General features: G+C 42.7%; 1 protein-coding gene across 1 annotated transcript in view; it reads left to right on the top strand.

Annotated features, from left to right (window-relative positions):
* Trim2 (tripartite motif containing 2) overlaps positions 1 to 24,056 on the top strand; it is a 79,757-nt gene that overhangs the window by 51,682 nt on the left and 4,019 nt on the right. Inside the window, exons 4-10 of the mRNA XM_042701691.1 lie at positions 331 to 482; positions 2,446 to 2,626; positions 3,468 to 4,191; positions 12,340 to 12,443; positions 12,982 to 13,149; positions 18,403 to 18,571; positions 19,909 to 19,979. Of these exons, the coding sequence (XP_042557625.1) occupies positions 331 to 482; positions 2,446 to 2,626; positions 3,468 to 4,191; positions 12,340 to 12,443; positions 12,982 to 13,149; positions 18,403 to 18,571; positions 19,909 to 19,979 (1,569 nt within the window). The remainder of the gene's footprint in view (positions 1 to 330; positions 483 to 2,445; positions 2,627 to 3,467; positions 4,192 to 12,339; positions 12,444 to 12,981; positions 13,150 to 18,402; positions 18,572 to 19,908; positions 19,980 to 24,056) is intronic.

Here is a 24,056-nt window from a genome sequence, read left to right as displayed (position 1 = left end):
CCCCAGCCCCAATATCTTGGAGTCTTTGATAATTTATGAAGATTGTAAAGAGGTCAGAAGATCAAAAAGTTGGAGCATTGTAGCCCTGTACAGTTTCACCTCAGAGCGTAGCCACCAAAAAGTAGATTTTGTGGCCATCCCAGTAGCTTTGGAGTTGGGCTTCCCAGTTACTTGACACCTGTCACCTCAAAGTTTAGTCTTCCATTTCTGCTTTTAAATGCGTCACAAACAGGACATGACGAGTAAGGGAGAGAAGGCAAGGACTATGCTTCCTGAGGAAAGCATTGAAACTGTGTTCCCAAATTTGGATGCTTTCTGTGTCACTCACAGGTGATGGAGTTTTACTGCCAGTCCTGCGAGACGGCCATGTGTGGCGAGTGCACAGAGGGGGAGCATGTGGAGCACCCCACAGTGCCTCTCAAGGACGTGGTGGAGCAGCACAAGGCCTCCCTTCAGGTCCAGCTGGATGCTGTCAACAAAAGGTGCGACTCCCTCCACAGCTCCCGACCTGTCCCTGGGCCCTGTGCAGGAGGGCCGGGGCGCTGTCCCTGTCTCCTGTTACCGTCCACGCGTCCATCTTTGTGTCACCATACATTCCTCTCTGATCATGGGTCTGCAGTCATTCACGAATGAGTAATGAAGCTTTCCCTGTCCTTCCTAAGAATCCAACATCCTCTGTGTTCTAAGGCTTCTATGGAGCCCATTAGCTCGTGTGTGTGTGTGTGTGTGTGTGTGTGTGTGTGTGTGTGTGTGTGTGTGTGTGTGTGTGTGTGTGCGCGCGCGTGTGTGTGTGCGCGTGCGCGTGCATGCATGCGTGCGTGCGTGCGTGCGCGCGCACGCACATGCTGGTACTGGAACTTAAACTCATGGCCTGGGCGCTCTCCCTGAGCCTCTTTGTGCTCAAGGCTAGCACTCCACCACTTGAGCCATAGTGCCACTTCCAGTTTTTGAATGGTTAATTGGAGATAAAAGTCTCATGGGGACTTTTTTTTTTTGGTTGGTCGTGGGGCTTGAAGCCTGGGTGCTGTCCCTCAGCTCTTCCGCTCAAGGCAAGCGTGCTATCACTTGAGCTACAGTGCCACTTCTGGTTTTCTGGTGGTTTATTGGAGATAAGAGTGTCAGAGACCTTTCCTGCCCTGGCTGATCCTCAGATCTCAGCTCCTGAGTAGCTGGGATTACAGGCGTGAGCCACCAGCGCCCGGCTTCACAGGGATTTTTTTCCCCCATCTGCCTTTGAACCTTGATCCTCACCTCCTGAGTAGCTAGGATTACAGGGGTGAGCCACCAACACCTTACAGTGGCTCTACCATTTTAAGCTACAGTTCTATTTCTGACTTTGTGCTGATTAATTGAAGATAAGAGCCTCATAGTCTTTTCTGCCTGGGCTGGCTTTAAACCACGATCCTTGCCTCAGATCTCAGCCTCCTGAGTAGCTAGGATTGTAGGCATGAGCCACTCATGCTCGGTTTAGCTGCTCTTCTTCACCTACGCATACACCCATTGTGACAGCTGTGACTGGCTCCTTTTTTGCTAGAGTCCTGTCCAGTGCTACTGAGCAGTGATTGTTCAGTGCTTCTTGTGTTTTTCTGCTTCCAGCTTCTTTCTTAGGCGTGTAAAGGAAGAGAGTAGCTATGCTATGCATGAAAAAGACTGACGAGAGGGAAAAATAAGCAAAGCAATAAATCTCTTATTATTCTATACTAAGTAAAAGAGCTAGGAAACTTAGAAGAAGTTCCCAGGAAACTGAATTTGCAGAGTTGTTTTTTTTTTTTTTTTTTTTTTGTCGGTCGTGGGGCTTGAACTCTGGGCCTGGGCGCTGTCCCTCAGCTCTTCAGCTCAAGCCGAGTGCTCTACCACTTGAGCTACAGCGCCACTTGCGGTTTTCTGGTGGTTTATTGGAGATAGGAGTCTCACGGTCTCTCCTGCCCGGGCTGGCTTTGAACTGAGATCCTCAGATCTCAGCCTCCTGAGTAGCTAGGATTACAGGCGTGAGCCACCAGCGCCCGGCTTGCAGAGGTTTTATATGTAGTTGAAAAAAAAAAAAAAAACACCTGTGTCTTTAGAATGGTGTGCACCACAGAGGACATAAGACAATGCCTATACACAGTTTTTGATGTCACAGCTAGGGATGGAAAGATGCTACTGGCACTAGAAAGGCTAGGGTCCTCTTAAACATCCACAGTGCAACAATTACCTGGCTCTTATGGCTTCTCAGAGAGATTTAAGTCTTTGTAATTACAATTAGATGACTGAAGGTAGATTGAAATTGATAGAGACCCTCAAAGTCTCATTCATTGCTTTCTTCCATGACTACTTTTTAGAGATGATGAAAAGAATAGAAATAAAGCATTGATGTATTATTTGGACAACATAGAGCATTTTGGATAGACTTTGGAATAGTTCCAGTTTGATGTTAAGTTATGGTCTTTAACAATTCTCCCTTAGGCTCCCAGAAATAGATTCTGCTCTTCAGTTCATCTCAGAAATCATTCATCAGTTGACCAACCAAAAGGCCAGCATCGTGGATGACATCCACTCCACCTTCGATGAGCTGCAGAAGACGCTGAACGTGCGCAAGAGCGTGCTGCTCATGGAACTGGAGGTCAACTATGGCCTCAAACACAAAGTAAGGCTCTTGTTCCTGGATTCCCTGTACAAGACAAAGCATCAGGAGGGCTCCACAGCACTGGTTTATTGTATCCTAGCAGCATCTAAAGGGTTTCAGATGGGTCCTTAAGTGTCACTGTAATACAGTGAACTCATTTTCACCGAGTGCAATCATCCACTTTGACTTTTCTTCCCCCCTCCTAGTTATGTGTGGATTTATTATTTGATAAAAGGCAGGGTTGAATACGATGTCATGCATTCAGGGTTTAGGGTTTAGCTGGACTGTTTTCCTTCCTTAATTATAATGTGGGATGGTCTCTTAATTATAATGTGGGATGGTCTCTTAATTGCTTTCACCCACACTAACCTGTTAGTCAACTTCAAAGCAAACTCTCAGCAGCAGTCTTTGTTCATTCAACTCTGCTGTTCAGCTCACAAAACCACAGATGAAAGCTTCCGGTATTCAGGTGGAGACTGCATTTTGGTTTGGTTTCTGGTGCTTAGGTGCTGTCTGGGGTGGGGTGGGGTGGGAGGGGGGAGCTCTGAATATTTAGGAAAATTACTTTAGAATTGCAAAACATTTTTGTCAGGTATGACACATCCATGTGTCCCAATGGAAACACATGCCCCAAGAAAAACACACATGGGTGATGGGTGGGGGGATGGGGGGGGGGTTGGTGAAACCAGGGCCAGGCTGAAGGCAAATCTTGGAGGTAGGTAGCAGCCTTGGGTTTTTACATAAGCATTGGGTTCACTGGGTTAAATGCAATGATGGGGTGTAGCCCCAGCCCCAGGCAGGCGGTGGGGCGGGAGGAGGGAGCAGGCGGGGCGGGAGCACTCAGCACCCCTCCCCCCCGCAGGTGCTCCAGTCGCAGCTGGACACGCTGCTGCAGGGCCAGGAGAGCATCAAGAGCTGCAGCAACTTCACAGCCCAGGCCCTGAACCATGGCACGGAGACCGAGGTGCTCCTGGTGAAGAAGCAGATGAGCGAGAAGCTGAACGAACTGGCCGACCAAGACTTCCCCTTGCACCCGCGGGAGAACGACCAGCTGGATTTCCTGGTGGAAACCGAAGGGCTGAAGAAGTCCATCCACAACCTGGGGACCATCCTGACCACCAACGCCGTGGCCTCGGAGACGGTGGCCACGGGCGAGGGGCTGCGGCAGACGGTGATCGGGCAGCCCATGTCGGTGACCATCACCACGAAGGACAAGGACGGCGAGCTGTGCAAGACGGGCAACGCCTACCTCACGGCCGAGCTCAGCACCCCCGACGGCAGCGTGGCCGACGGCGAGATCCTGGACAACAAGAACGGCACCTACGAGTTCCTGTACACCGTGCAGAAGGAGGGCGACTTCACCCTGTCCCTGCGCCTCTACGACCAGCACATCCGCGGCAGCCCCTTCAAGCTCAAGGTCATCCGCTCGGCCGACGTGTCCCCCACCACCGACGGCGTGAAGCGCCGCGTCAAGTCCCCGGGCAGCGGCCACGTCAAGCAGAAGGCCGTGAAGCGGCCGGCCAGCATGTACAGCACCGGCAAGCGGAAAGAGAACCCCATCGAGGACGACCTGATCTGCCGAGTGGGTAAGCAGGGCGGGGTCAGGCCCAGCCTGGCGCGGGGGGGGGGGGGGGGGGGGGTTGGGGGCCCCCATGGAGGGGTGGCCCGGGGATGGAGGGTGTGTGTGGGGGTGGGGGGGGGTGGGGGGAGGTTGGGGTCTGTGCCAGCCTGGCACCTCCTCCCTGAATGGGTGGAAACTCGGTTTGTTTTATTAGTTGGCCCTAGGCGGGGGCTGACTATAGAAAATGAGAAACTGAAAATAAGCCAAGAAAAGAGAGGAGGGAAAAACAACAACAAAAAGAAAAGCCAAAGCAAGCCCAGCACTATCTATGATCTGTCAATTTCTACCCCCACCCCCCAGCTTCCCATAGGGCTTTGGAGCACTTCCGCTGAGGCTACAGGCGGGGTCAGCCACAGGCTCATCATCCCGGACAATTTGTGTTTTGTTTTGTGTATGTGCTGGCACTGGGACTAGAACTCAGGGCCTGGGTGCTGTCTGTCCATTAGTGCTCTCCCTCCAGGCTGACGCCCTAACACTGGAACCACGGCTCTACTTCAGGCTTTTGGTAATTAATTAGAGGTTAGACTCTGATAGCCTTTCTACCCAGGCTGGATTTGAACTAGGATCCTCAGATCTGAGCCTCCTGAGTAGCTAGAATTAGAGGTATGAGCTATTAGCTGTGTTTCTACACAATCTACCATTCTGGCTGTGGCTGTGTCCTGGGGGCTACAGCTCTCTGTCACCCTCCTGCATTGGAGAGGAGCAGAGAGTGACACACTGTAAGTTGTGAGGGCCACAGACGTTGTACATAGCTGGAGTAGAACCCCATGGGTGGGAGGGAAGGTGGAGGGAGGGAAGGTGGAGGGAGGGAAGGTGGAGGGAGGGAAGGTGGAGAGCCGATGGGATTGGGGCAGGGTTGGGAATGAAGCCACTGGGGTGCCAGTGAGCCAAGAAAGTCAGGAATGTAAATAGCCCTTCCCCCCTGATTTATTGCCTCTAGTTTATTTAACTGTTTATTTCTCTGTAGAAAGCACACTACATGTAAAAGGCAAAGGGCTTCATCATTCTTAAGGGGAATTAAAAATACGCATTTTAGTTAGTTTCCACAAGTATCCCCAGCCTGCCTCCATCTCCCTTTTCTGTCTAGATAACTATCTAAAAGGGTATTCTACAGATAAATAATTGACATGTGTAGACAAGCAAAGCTGTGGCTCAGAGAACTAAGTGAAGGAAAGAAATATTCTGACAGCAGAACTGGCCAGTGCCTTTAGAATCTGCTGGTGTGCATTGTGGCTCTCTGAGGCAGGGAGGGCTGGCAGGCAGCACTGGCAAAACTGTTCTCCCCATGGAACTTTCCCCATAGAATGTCTCTGCAACATTCCTGCGCAGAGATGCTGCACGTTAGTACTTGAGGCCGAGTCTTGGTAAAGATTGTGGCATGGCGTGTAACTTGCTCATCCAGCAAGGCCCTCATACCTGGCACGGCCATCAGTGTGGTAGTGGGTGTAGAGGACGGCTGGGGCGGACGCAGATCGGAGCGCCTTCCAGGTCTGCCATTCCGGTTCCTCCGCTTATCTGAGCCTTGGGCAGATCTCTCCGCTCTCCTGAACTTCATGTTCCATGATCATAAAATGAAAATGCAAAAACACCAGCTTCTCAGTTCTGAGAACTAAGAACAGCTCTGTGCTCCAGGCTTCCTGCTTGACTCACATAGAAGTTCAATGAGAGCTGTTGTCTGAGGTTTTTGCTTGTGAGATTGTTAAGGTTATAAGGCTCCCTCCCTACTTACTTGTTTTTGGCTATCTTTTTTCTTTCTTTCTTTCTTTCTTTTTTTTTTTTTTTTAAGAAAAGGACCCCAGTGGATCTCTGGTGTTAGTAACAAATTGATTTTCCATTAATCCCACTCTTTGCTTCCAGCCAAAAATTAGAAGAAGAAAAAAGATGAATAGAAAAGGCTGAGCCGTATGCTGAGTCATGAATGGCTCTTATCTGGAACTGGACAGATCTGGGTCTGAATTCTGACTCACCATAAAAGGAAGGAAGGGAGGGAGGGAGGGAGGGAGAAAATGAATTAGAATCATTGCAGAGGGACAGGAATCTGCTTCCTCAGGCTCCAGTGACACACACACACGCACACACACACACACACATGCACACACACACACACACACACACACTGAAGTTTAAAATTGGTCATGCACACACACACACACACACACACACTGAAGTTTAAAATTGGTCATGACGTGGGTGGAGGCGAGACACTTAGCCATATCTTGTAGCTGAATGACTTCTGGAGATTTCTGCTTTCTAGAGATCTGGGGTCTTGCAGGAGATAGATTGGAAGTTTTTTTTTGGAAGTAAGAAGTTGGAAGACTAAGACTATTTCAGGACTACAAACCAGGCATTGAGAGTGACAATTTGGAAGTGAAACTAACAGATAAGTTACTTCAATTCATGAGCTTCGGTGTATTAGACAGATAGACAGTAGATAGACATCATAGAGAAGTTCCAGGAGGAATAGATGGGGATTGGAGGCAAGATATAAGAGCAGTCATTCTTTCTTATATTTTATCTCATTTAAAATACTTAGTTCTGAGAATTTCTGATTTTAAAATCCTTAGTAGATATAATATTCTTTTAGAATCCTAATAACTCTATGATATAATATACCTGCTACAACATAGTATTAGTGTGTGTTCAGACGGGCCTTTCCCATTGGTGAATTGAAATGAAGGCCAGTCATAGACACATGCACTTATAACTGCAGCCTTGTGGGAAGCATAAGGAGGAGAGTGAAGCCCAAGACTGCTCCCCGACAAAAGCCATGAACCCTATCTGAAAAATAAAGCCAAAAAGATTGGAGTTATGGTTAAAGTGGTAGAGAGCTTCTCTAGAAAACGTAAGGCTCTGAGTTCAAACTCAATACTGTCTAAAAGGAAAGAGAAATGCTCCACAATGGAAGCATTGACACTATAAAAATGAACAAATGCTACAGACCAGAGCCCCCTCCTCCAACCTTCCAGACCTTACCTCTCCAGAACCAAATTAACATGGCAATATGTAATTAACATGAATTGTCACTGGAGAAATAGAGGCTTAGAGAATGAAACCCATGCCTTGTAAAATAATCGTTAATGATTGTGGTTTTCCAAAGTTGAGCCAGTACTGCCAGTGTCTGGAAGCTTAATTGAAGAGCCTGGTGAATAAGTTATTGTGTCTCTAATAATGTAAAAGAATTCAGAATGGGTTTAGAAAAGTAGCTTAGACGCATCTGCCACTGCTGGTTCCATGATTATTTTTCTCACACAATTAGAGTTAACCAACTGAAAGCCATGAGCTAGTCTTACCAGTTAAGAGAAAGAAAGTTTTTGAACAAAGGGGAGGCAGGTGGGAGGGAGCAGAAGAATTCAATTGAATTGTTTCAAATTATGTAATTCATATACTTAATGACTTGATGAAAAGCTGGATGGAACACTCAAACATGTCACTTTAAATGGCGATGTGGGCTGAGGATGTTGCCCAGTGGTAGAAGCACTTGCCTTGTATGCATGGGACATGGTGTTGATCCCTAGCACTGAAAATAGAATAAACTGAAGTGAAATGGTATAAAATCCACCAGACTTTAAAGGAATGTAAGGTATTATTTCATGTCTCTCTTCCGTGTCTCTGTAAGCCATTACCTTCCTCCTTAAGATGCTATTTTATTTTATTTTTTGTGAACTTAACATCTTAAAGGGGTAAAGAACCGTTTTGTCTGCCAAGAGCCATTCATCGGCCATACAAAATTAGCCATATAGGCAAATGGCAGAAGGCAGCCAGTGAGAAGCGTATGAGTTTGTCCTTTTGTTACCAAATGACGTGAGGGCCTTCTATGGGGCCAGGTGTTCCCCACCTCTGTTAGGACCCCCACCAAACACACACTCCTAAAGAATCTCATTCTTGGGAACTCTTCTGTTTCAAGTAGACAGAAAAGATGCAAATTATATTTATTTATTAATTACTAGACACTGTGCTTTCCATTACTGCCACAAACTGTATTATACATTTCCATTACTATATCTTAATTTCGAGAGTTTCAGTCCATAGTCAGTTGGCCCCATTGCTTTTGAATGTGTGGGGTGGTAACACGGCAACACATTATGAAGGAAGACATGATGGAGCAGAGGTATCACCTCATGGACATGAGGAAGCAAGAGACAAGGAAAGGAGAGGTTGAGGTCTCCATATCCTCTTTAAGGGCAATAACATAACTTCCTTCTAGTAGGCTGGACCTCTTAAAGCACCACTCCCGGTCATGCCACAGGCTGGAGACCAAGACTTTACTACATGGACCTATGGGGTCACTATATCCCCATGTTAGCCCTGTGTCATAGGGTACCACAGTGAAGAAGCAGAGAGCCTAGCAAGGGACACAAATAATCACAAAACCATGTGGGAGACAGTTCTGTAACAGATTTTAGAGAAAATATGATCCAGATGAGCCCAAAGGGTTGTCTTTCTCACCTCCAAAAACTGATATTTTTTCTAATTAGAAGGAAGCAATATGTATATTGGGAAAAAAAAAACAACCAAGGTTCTCATTCTTTCCTCTATGGATAAACTATCTTTGTGGTGTGTCTGACCTCAATTTTCATATCTATAAAATGGATGGCTCATACCTATAATTTCTAGCTACTCAAGAGGTTAAGATCTGAAGATCCCTGTTTGAAGTCAGCCAGGGCAAGAAAGTCCACGAGACTCTTTTTTTTTTTTGGTTGGTTGTGGGGCCTGAACTCTGGGCCTGAGCGCTGTCCCTCAGCTCTTCAGCTTAAGTCTAGCATTCTACCACTAGAGCCACAGCATCACTTCTGGCCTTTTCTGCTTATGTGGTGCTGAGGAATCGAACCCAGGGCCTCATGCATACAAGGCAAGCACTCTACCACTGAGCTACCTTCCCAGCCCTCCATGAGACTCTTATCTCCAATTAGCTACCAAAAAGCTGGGAGTGGGGCTCTGTCTCAAATGGTAGAGCACCTGACTTGAGTGAAAAAGTTAAGGGACAGTGCCTAGGCCCTGAGTTCAAGCAATAGTATGTGCACAAAATACAATGGGAATGATAATATTTGTCTTTCTAACTCCTGGGATGATTAGAGGGAGTGTATGAGAGTATATCCTTGGGTGTGCTGTCATTTGATTTTCTCATGATGTAATGTGGTTGTAATTTACTGCCACTCATTACCAATTCATTCATATACTCATTCATTCAGCAAACTTAAGCACCTGCTTGGTTGGAGGTACTGTGTCAGACTCTGTACTTGGATATGTTATACTTTGTTACATTATTTCATTATTACTTAATTAAATAAAATGAATAATCTTGCTTTAACATTAACTTCTACATTAAGTTGGAGTGGGTGGTGAGAGGAAGTCTGAATTCACTAATCCTAGATTTCAGAAGAATAGCTCCATTTATTTCTGTTATCCTCCTGGGAGCAGGGATGGAAGAGCAGAGGTGAAAAGCTGTTGGCTTAAATTTTTATTTTTGTGTCAGTAAAAGCCAAATAAAGACAAAGAAGGGTAAAAGTGTTGGAGGCGTGGTCAAGTGGTAGACAACTTGCCTAGCAAGTATTAGGCCCTAAGTTTAAGCCCTAGTAAAACATGTACATCCACGCTCACACACACAGACACACACACACCCCAATTTAATTTTATGTGTAAAAGTTTAGCCCACAAGAAACTACTTTAATTATCTTATGGAATTATTTTCAAATTGCTCACCGATATTCATGTTCCTGGGCTGGGGATGTGGCCCAGTGGTAGAGAGCTAGATTCACTCTCCAAAATTAATGAATTTTTATTAGCCAATATGTAACCATCAAATGCAACCTTTGACCTCAATGTAAACAGGAAATGAATTGTAAGTATTATATTTGTGTTATGTTACATTTGTATTTATTATGAAGAAATATTTATTATGTAGTTAGAATCCAGAGAAAGACTTTTCCATAGACTGCATAGAATCTGCTAAAAGGCTGGAAAAGTAAAGCCAGATTTTAAATAATTTCTAAGTTCTGGAACTTCAGTTTCCTTGGTTTTTATTGTGAGACACTATAAATACTTCTGGCTTAATGATGATTTTTTTTGGTCTATGTCATTGCTTAGCATTAAGAATTTCCTAGTTTAATTGCTAAGAAAAATTAGTTAGCAGTGCTATTTCAGAAGTAGCCTGTGCTCCTGACCTGCTCGCAGATAGAGGTTTTTAAATTTTATTATTTGTTTGTATGTGGGCCAGTCCTGGAGTTTGAACTCAGGGCTTTTGCTTAGTTTTTTTTTTTTTTTTTGCTTAAGACTCGCACTCTACTACTTGAGCCACACCTCTACCTTAGACATTTTGCCGATTAATTGGAGTCTTGGGAATTCATCTGTCTAGGCTGACATTGAAGCATGATCTTTAGATCATATTTAGATCTCCTGAGTAGTTAGGATTATAAACATGAATAATCGACCACTGGCTTCATTTGTTTTTGTTTTTAGGGTTTTCATTTTGCTGGTCCTGGGCTTGGACACAGGGCCTGAGCTTTTGTGCTCAAGACTAGTGCTCTATCACTTGGGCCAGAGCTCTACTTCTGGCTCATTTTGTAGTTTATTGGTTGTAAGAGTCTCATGGACTTTCATGCCCAGGCTGGCTTCAAACTGCGATCCTCAGATCTCAGCCTCCTGAGTAGCTAGGATTAGAGGCATGAGCCACCGGCACCGGGCTTTCATTTGTTTTTTTAAAGGACTAGATTCCCCATATGAGAGAGTATGCTGTATTTATCTTTCTTTGGCTTATCTTTCTTCTTCACCTCACATGATTATCTATTCTGACCCATCTTTCTGCAAACAATATGATTTCATTCATTGTGGCTGAATTGAGTGTGTATACCATATTTTATCCACTACCCTACTGTGAATAGTGCTGCTATAATGATGGGTGTGTCGATATCTGGAGTCTTTGCTGACTTACATTCTTTTGCAGATATGCCCAGGAGTGGTACAACTGGTTCATATGGTAATCTAGTGTTTTGGGGTTTTTTTTGGTTGTTGCTGCTGCTGTTGTTGTTTAATGAGCCTCCATACTATGTTCTATAGTTACTGCACTCATTTGCATTCCTACCAATTGTTTATTTTTGATAAGTTAAGAAGGTTTTTATTCTTAGAAAGTTTTGCCCTTACCCCTACTCTCCCTTAAAAAGTATTTATAAACACTGTAGAATTCTTTTTTTTTTTTTTTTTGGGTCCGGTCGTGGGGCCTGAACTCTGGGCCTGGGTGCTGTCCCTCAACTCTTCAGCTCAAGGCTAGCGCTCTACCACTTGAGCCACAGCTCCACTTCCGGCTTTTTTCTTTTTGCTTATGTGGTGCTGAGGAATCAAACCCAGGGCCTCATGCATGCAAGGCAAGCGCTCTACCACTGAGCCACCTTCCCAGCCCCACTGTAGAATTCTTTAGGAGTAATGTCTGAAAATGAACATCACATTAGTGTATAACTCCTTAAAAGGCCAACTGCACCTTTGTCTGCCTTCTGCTACCAGATATGAATACAACGTTCATTCACGGATTCATTCATTCATGCATGCATGCATTCATTGTGAAAGGATGTGTCAATTATGCTACACAGCCTGGAACTCCTAGTCTCAAGCACTCCTCATGCCTGAGCCTCTTCAGCAGATAGGACTACAGGAATGCACCACTCTCCACTTTCAACACACAATATCTCAAGCATCTTCACTGATACCATGTTCATGAATATCATAGGGATGCCATGTGCATCAGGTGATAAAGACTCTCTCTGATGATACATTTTTGATAGAGTGGAGTTGTTTACTTCACTATATGGAACATGCTGTTCACATTTGGCTAGTGAGAGGAGATGAAGTACAGAAGTGAGGAGGAACTAACTGAGTACTGACACAACAGACAGACAGACGGACGGACAGACAGACAGACACACACACTCACACACACACCCCTTCCCAAAGCAAGACTGGGATTGGGAATGTAGCCATGGGTTCAAACCCTAGTACTGAAAGGAAAAAAGAACAGCAATGTATTCTTGGGCTTCTCATCGGAACTTGAATGATTCTTTTTCTGAAACTAAGAAATCTTAACTCTCCAGTGCTTAATTTCTGGGCTTTTGTTGTTCATGTTTAGGGACCAAGGGAAGAAATAAAGGCGAGTTTACGAATCTTCAGGGAGTGGCTGCATCTACAAGTGGAAAGATACTAATCGCCGACAGCAACAACCAGTGTGTGCAGGTATCGCCCCTCTGTGTGCCCCTGACCATGTACATTGGTAAAATAGATGTAGCTGCATATTGCCGTCATTAAGACGGAGGCCGCACGGTGTGCTTGTAGGCCTTTCATAGAGTGAATATGTTCTGACCTGTTGTACTTTGTGTTTTTTATTTTTTTCAGTTGTAAGGCTTGAACTCAGGGCCTGGGTGCCGTCCCTGAGCTCTTTTTACTCAAGGCTAGCAATCTACTACTTTGAGCCACAGTTCTACTTCTGGTTTTCTGGTGGCTAATTGGAGATGAGAGTCTCACGGACTTTTTTGCCTGGGCTGGCTTTGAACCTCAATCCTCAGGTCTCAGCCTCCTGAGTAGCTAGGATTACAGACGTGAGCTGGTGCCCAGCTTCAGTGATCCTCTTATCTCAGCCTCCTCAGAAGCTAGGATTATAGGCATGAACCACCATTTCCCAGCTCTGTGGTACATATTGACACAGTTGTTGCCTTTTTCTTCCTCAGTGATTTCCATGCTGTGGGATACCAGTGAATGTCGATGTGTTTTACAGATATTTTCCAATGATGGCCAGTTCAAAAGTCGCTTTGGCATCCGAGGCCGTTCTCCCGGGCAGCTGCAGAGGCCCACAGGAGTGGCAGTGCACCCCAGTGGGGACATAATCATAGCAGATTATGACAACAAGTGGGTTAGCATTTTCTCCTCAGATGGGAAGTTTAAGGTAAGATGGACTAGCCTACTGGTCACTAAGAGGTAGAGAGAACACACAAGAAATGCAAGATGCAATGGTCTTTGTCTCTTGCAATTCAGCAGTTCTTTTTTTTTTTTTTTTTTTTTTTTTTGGGTCCGGTCGTGGGGCCTGAACTCTGGGCCTGGGCGCTGTCCCTCAGCTCTTCAGCTCAAGGCTAGTGCTCTACCACTTGAGCCACAGCACCACTTCCAGCTTTTTTCTTTTTGCTTATGTGGTGCTGAGGAATCGAACCCAGGGCCTCGAGCATGCAAGGCAAGTGCTCTACTACTGAGCCACCTTCCCAGCCCGATTCAGCAGTTCTTACACACCACTGTCTTAACATCTGTCTAATGAAGAGACAGGAGCAATGATAATACTATATATCTGGTCATCTGTATCCTAAATGTGGCTTTGTTTTATACAGCAATTGGTTACTTGTTTTTCTTTTTTCTGTTTTTTATTTCTCTGATTTAGAATAAAACTGCTCTTATGACTTCTATTCCTGAAAAGGGTTAGTTTGTAATTCATAAATTAAACTAAAGGTAGTTGCTTTCCAAGTGTTTTGTATTTTCTAGGACCTGTACCAGATGACATGGAAGAAACAGAATTATATTATATGCGTCCTACCTTTTTTTTTTGTTTACTTGTTTGTTTTTGTTTTTATTTTTTGTTGGTTGTGGCCTGAACTCTGGGCCTTGGCGCTGTCCCTCAGCTCTTCAGCTCAAGGCTATCACTCTACCACTCAAGCCGCAGTGCCATTTCCTGCTTTTTCTGCTTATGTGGTACTAAGGAATCGAACCCAGGGCCTCATGCATGCAAGGCAAGCACTCTACCACTGAGCCACCTTCCCAGTTCCATGGGTCCTACCTTTTAAAAATATACAATCCCCTTGGGCACCAGTGGCTCTCGCCTATAATCCTAACTACTCACACTACTGAGATCCAGATTATTTTGGTTCAAGGCCAGCCCAAGCATGAGACTGTGTCTCTAAAAATAACCAGTGAAAAGCCAAACTAGAAACATGGTTCAAGAGGCAGAGCACCCATAGAGCAAGCAAGCTAGAAAAATAATACATACACATATATACATAGCATAGGCCCATTATGACTAATCCGCAAGATTAATACACAAGAAAGGACAAAACAATTTATGTAGCTTCCAGTTGGCCATAAATTCTTTCACATAATTGAGAAATAGAATATAAGAGTTAGAAGGAAAAGAAAATGGAGGTTGATTTTACAGAGAAAGTTGCAGGTTGAGCTACACTTTTAGGGGTCTCATTTGACCTATTTGCTATCACTTCCAGGACCATCTTTATTGAAATGTAAAAAATGCTTCTGTATTAATAAGCCTTCTGTTACTGTGCCGAAATACTTGAGAAAAATTAACTTATAAAGAGAAAAAAAATAGCTCGCTGTTTTGGAGACTTCAGTCTCTGTTCACTTTCATTGCTTTGGACCTATGCAGTACATCTTGGCATAGGAGATTGCTGGGGATGGGGCTTTAGTAGTTGAGCCAGGCCTTCAGCTTATACCAAGTTCTATTTGTTCAAGTGATTGAGTAGTAGAGAATCCAGTGGTGATTTACTGAAATATCTCTAAGGTGCCATCAAGGAATTGTCATTATTGAGTACATTTTATGTTCACAAGAAAATTCAAAGATAACTTGTCAAGCATCTTCTGTTTTATTCATTTGTTCCTTTTTTTTTGCTTATGTGGTGCTGGGGAATCGAACCCAGGGCCTCATGCATGCAAGGCAAGCGCTCTACCACTGAGCCACCTTCCCAGCCCCTGTTTTATTCATTTGTATTTCACTTGACAACCTGAAAGTTTACTCACATCAATCCATTGGATTCCCAGCACTGTGGCTTGTTCATTGTTTGGCATTTGACAAAACATCCTTGAACCTTAAGAACCTCATATTGAGGGGAGGGGGGAGGCTGGGAAGGGATGTGAAGGGTAAACAAAGGAGGAGGCTGCAATGCTTGGTAAGAAATGTACGCATTATCCTGCCCATGTAACTGTAACTCCTCTGTACAGTATGTTCACAAATAAAATTAAATTAAATTAAAAAAAAAAAAAAAAAAAGAACCTCATATTGAAAATCACTTTCATCTCTGATGTTTGGGGATACTACTTTCCATAACCCACTGTCAGATCCTGACGATGAAATGAAGCTCACTGATTAGTCTCTGGTTGAAGGAATTTAGATTTCCCATTGTAAAATATCAGATGACTATGGTTGCCTCATGATAACCATAAAAATGGCAACCTCATGAAAATTGGAGATGAGTTACTCACATAATTGTTAACTCTCAAACCCCCTGTTTATGTGAGCAGTGTATTTTCAGTGTAGGAGAATAAAAAGGTATCATTTAAATTCTTTTACATTGTATACAATTCTTCAATAGCCCTTTGATTTTTTTTGTCTACTATTAATTTGATAGTTTTGTATAATGACCACTTCTACAGAAAGCTCTTTCCTTTCTGTGCTCCCTGAGCTTCTTTTGCCCAGTGCTAGTGCTCTACCTCTTGAACCACACAGTTCCACTTCTGGCTTTTTTTTTTTTTTTTAAATATTTAACCATATTTTTATTAGCATCAGTTAACTGTACAAGGGAATTTTCACTTTGACATGTTTGTATATTTATACAAATTTCCTTGATGAATCCACTCCCGCTTTTATTCTTCCTTCATTCTCCCTTCCTATTTACAGTAACGAGCATCATTATTTAGCTTGTGTATACATAATTATGACCATATTAAACTTCCCACTTTCCATTCACCTTCCCACCTTCCACTGGTACCAACCCCAGGGCAGAACTTACTTCACATTCCTGCCATTGGCTTTTTAAGCATATGCTAATGACTCAAAGGACTTTATTCACATAGGTATATCCAGTGTTTTCAACAAAGTTACCCCGTGTTTTCTTTTTCTTTTTTTTTTTTTTTTCATTTCTGGCATTTTTGATAGTTTGTTGGGGATAAGAGCTTATACCTGGCTCCTTGTTTTTCGTGGTAAGACCTACCAAATGTGGCGACTCTAATATAAATGTACTGACAACTATTCGGTGATTCCCCCTAAGTGTTCATCTAGGCAAACAGTTTCAGACTCTAGAAAGGTTATGATCTGTCCATAAATCAGAAGCTAATACTAAGACATGTTTAAAATATTGAGGCAGAAATTTGGTATCTAGGAAGGGCTACTTGAATTAAGCATTTTGCATTCAATAGTTCAATAATCTTTTATTACTGATAACTTAGAAAAAGTGGATTTTTAGAGTTGGCATACTATTGGAAAGCATTGGAATTAACACTAAAGAACACTGACGCCCCCTGGAGGATTGGGAGATTGGCGGTAACCCATGATAGCATTACAGGTTTTTTTGTAGTGATTGTAACCCCAAGTGTAGAAGGATAGCACATGAAAACATTAGTACTTGTTGGGCTCCAGTGGCTCATGCCTGTAATCCTAGCTACTCAGGAGGCTGAGATCTGAGGTTTCAAGTTCAAAGCCAGCCCAAGCAGAAAAGTCTGTGAGACTCTCATCTCCAATAAACTACCCAAAAAAAGCCGGAAATGGAACTCTAGCTCAAGTGATAGAGAGCTAGCCTTGAACAAGAAACAGCTCAAGGATAAGCGCCCAGGCCCTGCATTCAAGCCCAAGACCCAACACCAAAAAAACAAAAAGAAAGAAAACATTGATACTCTACACAGAGCTCATATAATGTGCTGTCTACAACTGTATACCAATGGAGCTCCTTGTGGAGCTCAGTAAAGTTAATTGAAGTGGAAGACAAAAGATTTAACTTCAGTGCAGTTCTTTGTATTTGCATTTATTTACCTCTATCTTTTCTTTACCAGTTTTTAACCCAACTTTGATCTTGCTCTGCTCCCATTTCCTTTCTTTTCCAGCCCATCTGGAAAAGGTTTCATTTCTTCCCTAATCAATTTAAGAACTTATTTGTTAAATTAAATACTCCCATAAGCATTTCAAAGCCAAGGTCTGAAATATTTTTGCTTATTAGTCCAAGAAGGGGACATAGACAAAATGCAGCGGTTCTTACTTCACTTGATAGCATCCAGTGTAGCCAAACTAGGAGAGGGAAGCAGAAAGAAAAGAAGTTTGGGTTCAACATTTAAATTTTTTAAGATCTGACAGAATGGAAGTGATGTTTTATTTTCTGTTTTTATTCTAGATAATGATCCACTTGGTATTATGTAGTTGAGTCATTCTGTGAAACTATTTGTGTCCAGAATGTTAGGCGTGTAGGATGCTAGGTGGTAATAATTAGAGTGGCGGCTCCTCTTTTGATCTCTGTGTGTGGCTATTCTTTCCATTCAGACATGACAGAGCATATGCCATTTTTTTCATATTCCATTATATTATAGCCTCTTTGATCTTTGAGCCAGACTGAAGAGTTAAACTCAATTTTGTATGACAGACAGATTCCATTGCCATTGAAATCATTGTTTTCTTTTTCCTGCTACTCTAAAGAGATATATCCCAACCTCAGCTATTTGTAAACTTAGAAGACTAAATAATCATACCAAATCATCCCCTCCATGGAAGAGCTCTCCCAACACTAAAACATTTTAAAACATGTATGTTAAGGCTGGGAATGTGGCTCAGTGGTAGAATGCTTGCCCAGCATGCATGGAGAAAGAGAAAAAGAGAGAAAGCAAGCAAGCACAGTATGGTGATCCCATGTTAGAAAACTCTAGAATATTTTTGGTGATGAGTCCTTTTAGCCCTTTGAAAAATAAGGTTTTCAGCCAACCACCAGTGGCTTATACCTAGAATTGTAGCTACTCAAAAGGCTGAGATCTGAGAATCATGGTTTGAAGCCAGCAGGGGCAAGAAAGTCTGTGAGACTCATTTCTAATGAACTAAAATCAAAGGCAGAAGTGGAACTGTGGCCCAATTGGTAAAGCACAGCCTGGAGCAAAAGAAGCTCAGGGACAGTGGTAATGAATTCAAGCCCCAGGATCAGCACAGAAAATAAATAAATAAAAATTTAAACTAAGGTTTTTTCATATAAATACCAGGCAGTAGTAGGAAATAAATGAGACAAAGCCTATAATTATCCCCAGTACAGAAGATAATTGTGGTACTTGAAAGGCTGTGTACTTGTTTCAATAGTTATATAAATGTTGATTAAACCAAGCAAGCATCTAGCCTTACATTCTGTAGTATTTGAAAGTTGGGTGTCTGTACTCAAATCTTTCTATTTGTTTGGAACAGACAAAAATTGGATCCGGAAAGCTGATGGGACCCAAAGGCGTTTCTGTGGACCGCAATGGCCACATTATTGTGGTGGACAACAAGGCATGCTGCGTGTTCATCTTCCAGCCAAATGGGAAAATAGTCACCAGGTTTGGTAGCCGAGGAAATGGAGACAGGCAGTTTGCAGGTACACTCAGTGGTAATATGTCCACCCCCTTCTCTTGCTGTTTATGCTCACAATTGCATGATGTTGGAGTGTGCTGAAGGTACTGTATCCCCAGCTGGTCTGGGAGAGATGCTGAGGATGAAATCCAAGCAGAAGCATGGGACAATGCTTCTCAGTCCACCCACACAGGAAATTGAACTGCGGTCCACATGTGGGTTTTATTGGTAGTGGTTTACAGTAAAAAAAAAAGTCTGATCTTCAAATATGTTAGGTAAAATAATATATTTAAAAATATTTTACATCCGGTGCTTGTCTATAATTCTAGCTCCTCAGGGTGCTGAGATCTGAGGATCACAGTTCAGAGACAGCCTGGGCATAGAAATCCATGAGACTCTTATCTCCAAATAACCAGCAAAAGCCAGAAGGGGAGGAGTGGCTCAAGTGTTTGAGTGCCAGCCTTGAGCAAGAGAGCCAAGCAAGAACATGAAGCCCTGAGTTCAAGTCCCAGTATTGGCACTTGTGCATGCACATGCATATATGTTCTCTCTCTCTTTCTCTCTCTCTCTCTCTCTCTCTCTCACATACACACACACACACACACATAAAGGCATTTGAGCAATAGTGGAGCAACTCTATCTTTATTTACAGAGTCTCTGGATAGGAATGATCTTCTCACCTTTCTAGATTATTATATAAGAACAGGAAGTCCAGAATATTCACTGAGAGTATGGAAAGCAGTCTGTGACTGCCACTTTGTAATCATACACTTACTTCAGTTGTCACATGTTTGTGAGGCTGAACACAGTCTGCTATTTTTCTTTCTGAAAGGATGCTTTGGGTATTTAACATTAATTTGCATACTATTTCTTTGTGTTCAATCTCTCATTCTTTGTCCTGTCAGATTCAGACTGTCTGCCCTAATTATAAAGTACGGATTTTCTGCCTTTTTTTTTGAAGAAAAAAAATTTGCATATTAGAGGCTTTTCCCCGGTATCATTACTATGCCTTTCCTGAGTAGAAAATAAAGACCCCAAAAGACTTAACATCTATCCAGCAAGGCTGACAAGTGTGACTTTCCCATTGTGGCACATAGAATGAACTCAGATGCTTCATGGTTACCCTACCCTTGACTTGATGAGGGAGAAGTCAAAATAGACGATAACAGATGTGGACCAACGAAACATCTAAGTTATCTGGAGTCAGAGGTCTGGTTGGGTGATGTTTGAAGGACTGGGTCTGTGATGATTTGTTCCTTTTTAAACAATTCAATATATTGCTTGGTTTTTGTTACATTAACTGCTATCTTGTAATCATTTTTGCTACTGTAGTCCTCAGACATTTTTCTGTCTTTATTGCAGGTCCCCATTTTGCAGCTGTAAATAGCAATAATGAGATTATTGTTACAGATTTCCACAATCATTCTGTCAAGGTACTCTTAACACTTCAGTTGTTAATTTTTAACTTTTTGTGGGGAATCTGTCCAGGAGAAAAATAACATATATTACTCACATAGGCAAACAGGATTTAAGGGAGTTAACCTAAAAGAATAGCTCTTGCTTTTGCCGGGAAATGTAACTTTTAATACAGACAGAGAAGCTTTAGCAAGCCTTTGCCATGAATGAAACACGGCAGCTTTTTAATAGGGAGCTGGTATAAATAGTATGACTTGAAAAGTAATTGCTTGAATGTGGAGGCAGAAGTTTATTATTTTGTGGCTGTTCAGAAATGACAACAAAATCAAAGTTTGCAGCATAAAATAAAATTAGAGCCAGGTGCTGGTGGTTCATGACTATAATCCTAGCTACTCAGAAGGCTAAGATCTGAAGATTGCAGTTCAGAGCCAGCTTAGGCAGCAAACAACAACAAAAGGATTTTAGAACTCAGATCTTTTTTATAACAGAAGATGTTGGGGAATGGGTTTGGAATCACACTAGCATACATTCATGTAATATAGTTCATACTTTTTAGGATGCTTTCCTATATTTGATGTCATATAGAAAATAATGGCCCTTCTGGTAACATAATGCATCTCTCTTCCAGCTTTTTTTTTTTCTCTTTTTTTTGCTTATGTGGTGCTGAGGAATCGAACCCAGGGCCTCAGGCATGCAAGGCAAACACTCTACCACTGAGCCACCTTCCCAGCCCCATAATGCATCTGTTTGTTTGTTTGTTTGTCTGTAGGGGCTTGAACTGAGCCTGGGCAATATCCTTGAGCTGTTTTGCTCAAGGCTATGGCTCTACCACCTTGAGCCACAGCACCACTTCCAATTTTCTGGTGGTTAATTGGAGATAAGTCTCCATAGCCTTTCCTGCACAGGCTGGCTTCACATGCCCAGGCTTGCTTCCAACTGTGATCCTCAGATCTCAGCCTCCTCAGCAGCTAGGATTACAGGTGTGAGCTACCAGTGCCCAGCTTAGTACATCTTTCTTATGAGTACAGGAGGAGAAAGATTTGGACTTTATTATGAAAAAAAGTCAAGAAATAATAAAATGATTCAAACCAAGCTTCTGGTGTACCTCCTGAGGAACAGCCTGTTCCGCTGAAGGAGTGGTATATGGCCATAGGCAGTACACAAGTTATTGGGCACATTTATTTTAGAGATAGGGTTATTTTTATGGTTATTAGGTTTGGGGTGTAGTGTAGTGGTAGAGTGCTTGCCTAGCATGCGCTCTCTCTCTCTCTCTCTCTCTCTCTCTCTCTCTCTCTCTCTCTCGGCTTCAGAGTTTTTTTTTGCCCCAGACAGCCAAATCAGCAGTATACAAGTTATTGGGCACATTTATTTTATTTTATTTATTTATTTATTTTTACAGGTGCTTCAGCTGTTGTTTGGGCACATTTATTTTAGAGATAGGGTTATTTTCATGGTTATTAGATTTGGGGTGTAGTGTAGTGGTAAAGTGCTTGCTTAGCATGAGCTCTCTCTTTCCTCTCTCTCCTCTCTCTCTCTCTCTCTCCTTCAGAGTTTTTCCTGTCCTTTGCTCCGGGCAGCTGAATAAGCTGGCATAGATACTTTGGGATGGTTTTTAGTCACCAGTCCTGACTAGCACTCTAGAAAGATATAAAACACGATAAAAGCATGTAAGCAACCAAAATGCAGTGCAGAAAACAACCAAGATTTCATAAGAGCAGCAGTACATAAAGTTCTAGGACAAAAAAGATTTCCAACAATGATAACAGTACATTATAATAAAAGTTATTTTAAACTTATAGTTTTGTTTCTTTCTAAATTTTTCATTTACTATTCCCCAGCCAAAATTGTAGTAACTAAGGAAAGTGAAGATGCAGATAAGCAGAGACTACTCTATTACTGTTTTCTCTCTGTGTATGTATGCCTGTGTGTGTGTGCTTGTGTGTGTGTGTGTGTGTGTGTGTGTGTGTGTGTGTTTCTGTGTGTATATGTGTGTGTGCTGGTATTCGGGACCTCCATCTCTCACTTGCCTTTTCCACTCATATACCTGGTACTCTACCACTGAAGCCATTTCTTCCCTTCCAGCTTTTTGCTGGTTATTGAAGATAAAAATCTCAAGGATTTGCTTGCCATCCTAAGCTATAGAGAAATCACCAAAGTGGATACAGTGCTCTGTGTCTGTCATTCCAGTGACAAAAGCAAGCGTGAATAGGAGGATCACAGTCCAGACCAGCCCAGGCATAAATCAAGACTCTATCTCAAAAATAGTATTAAAAGGGGCTGGCTGCGTGGTTCAAGTAGTAGAGTACATGCCTAGTAAGCCCAAGGCCCTGGGTTCAAATTTTAAGACTGCCAAAAAATTAAAAGCCCTATAATCCAGAATGTTATATTTAAAAAGTAAATGAAGCCGGGCACTTGTGGCTCCAATAAAGCATCAGAAAGCTGGAAGTAGCACTGTGGCTCAAGTGGTAGAGTGCTCACCTTGAGCTGAAGAGCTGAGGGACAGCGCCCAGGCCCAGAGTTCAAGCCCCATGACTGACAAAAAAAAAAAAAAAAGTAACTGAGCCAAGCACTGGGGGCATACGCCTGTAATCCTAGCTACTTAGGAGGCTGGTATCTGAAGATTGTGGTTCAAAGCCAGCCTGGGCAAGAAAGTCCGTGAGACTCTTATCTCCAATTAACCACCAGAAAACTGGAAATGGTGCTATGGCTTAAAGTGGTAGAGCACTAATCTTGAGCTGAAGAGTTCAGGGACAGTGCCAGGCCCAGAATTCAAGCCCCATGATCTTTTCTGGGCTTTTTTTTTTTTTTTTTAAGTGTTGGCAATCAAACCCAGGACCTTACACTTGCTAGACAAGTGCTTGAACACTGTTATCTACCACCCAGACTACTAGTTCTGAGTTGGAAAAAGTCTAGTAAAGGCCAGTTGCTCTTGTTTCTGCCTTTCCTAAAGAACTAGAGATCCTAAAAGATCCTGGGATCATTTTAAGTTAGATCTCTACCTCATTACAGTGAACCCTCGGGTCTGCATCTGGAGAATCTTACTTAGACATAGTATTTTTTTTTTTGATTTGTTAATGCCTATTTCTGCATCTAGATGTCAAGGTGATGGGTGTTGAAACAATTGCAGAGAGAGACATTTCATCTGAAGTGTTCAGATACCATTGTGCTTATGTAGTGTAATTTGAAATTTTCATTCTCTCAAAATAGATCATCCATATTTGATACACATGTAGCAATACTGTTAATAAGAATACTTAGTTAATTGCAGTAACCCATGTTTGACCACATCAGGTATTTAGAGAGAATTTGGAGATTCTATTCTACCAAAGTTTCAGAATTACATAAATTCTCCATTTTAACTAAAATACCTTCTGAGAGCCAATTTAAAAAGCCTTTTGTGTATTTTGTATTTTTCACCTGTTGCAATTGTATGTGGTCTTGCATAGTTGAGGCACACATATGTGTACATATACACACACAGACACACACTCACATACATGAAAGGCTCCTCATTCTGAGTTCAGCTTTCTTGTTCTCATTGATGTAGTAAAAATAATAATAAGCTTTGATTATCTTGCCTAAGAAAAAATTTCTACTGTCTGACCTAAATTGAAATATCCATCCAATTATTTGCTTAATAAATCACTGGTCACTGGTGGCTCATGCCTGTAACCTAAGCTACTCAGAAAGCTGAGGTCTGAGGATTTTGGTTCAAAGTTAGCCAGGCAGAAAAGTCCCTTGAGACTGTTATCACCAATGAGACACTCAAAAACTGGAAGTGGAACTGTGATTAAAGTGGTAAAGTGCTAGCCTTGAGTAAAAAAAGCTCAGATAGCACCCAGAACCTGAATTCAAGCCCCACAACTGACATAATTTTTTTTTAAAGTAAAAAGTAAAATAAATAAAGCTATGTTAGGTACCAGTGGCTCACACCTGTCATCCTAGCTATTCAGGAGGCTGAGATCTGAGGATTGCTGTTTGAAGCCAGCCTGGGCAGGAAAGTCAGTGAGACTCTTATCTACAGTAAACTATCCCCCCTTCCCCACCACTGCCCCCTCACCCCTCAAAGCTAGAAGTAGAGCCAGATCAAGTGG

The sequence above is a fragment of the Dipodomys spectabilis genome, unplaced genomic scaffold (genome assembly GCF_019054845.1).
Source record: "Dipodomys spectabilis isolate Male_0828 unplaced genomic scaffold, ASM1905484v1 ptg000297l, whole genome shotgun sequence".
In the NCBI taxonomy this organism is placed as follows: domain Eukaryota; kingdom Metazoa; phylum Chordata; class Mammalia; order Rodentia; family Heteromyidae; genus Dipodomys; species Dipodomys spectabilis.
This window is presented reverse-complemented; position numbering and strand designations above follow the sequence as displayed.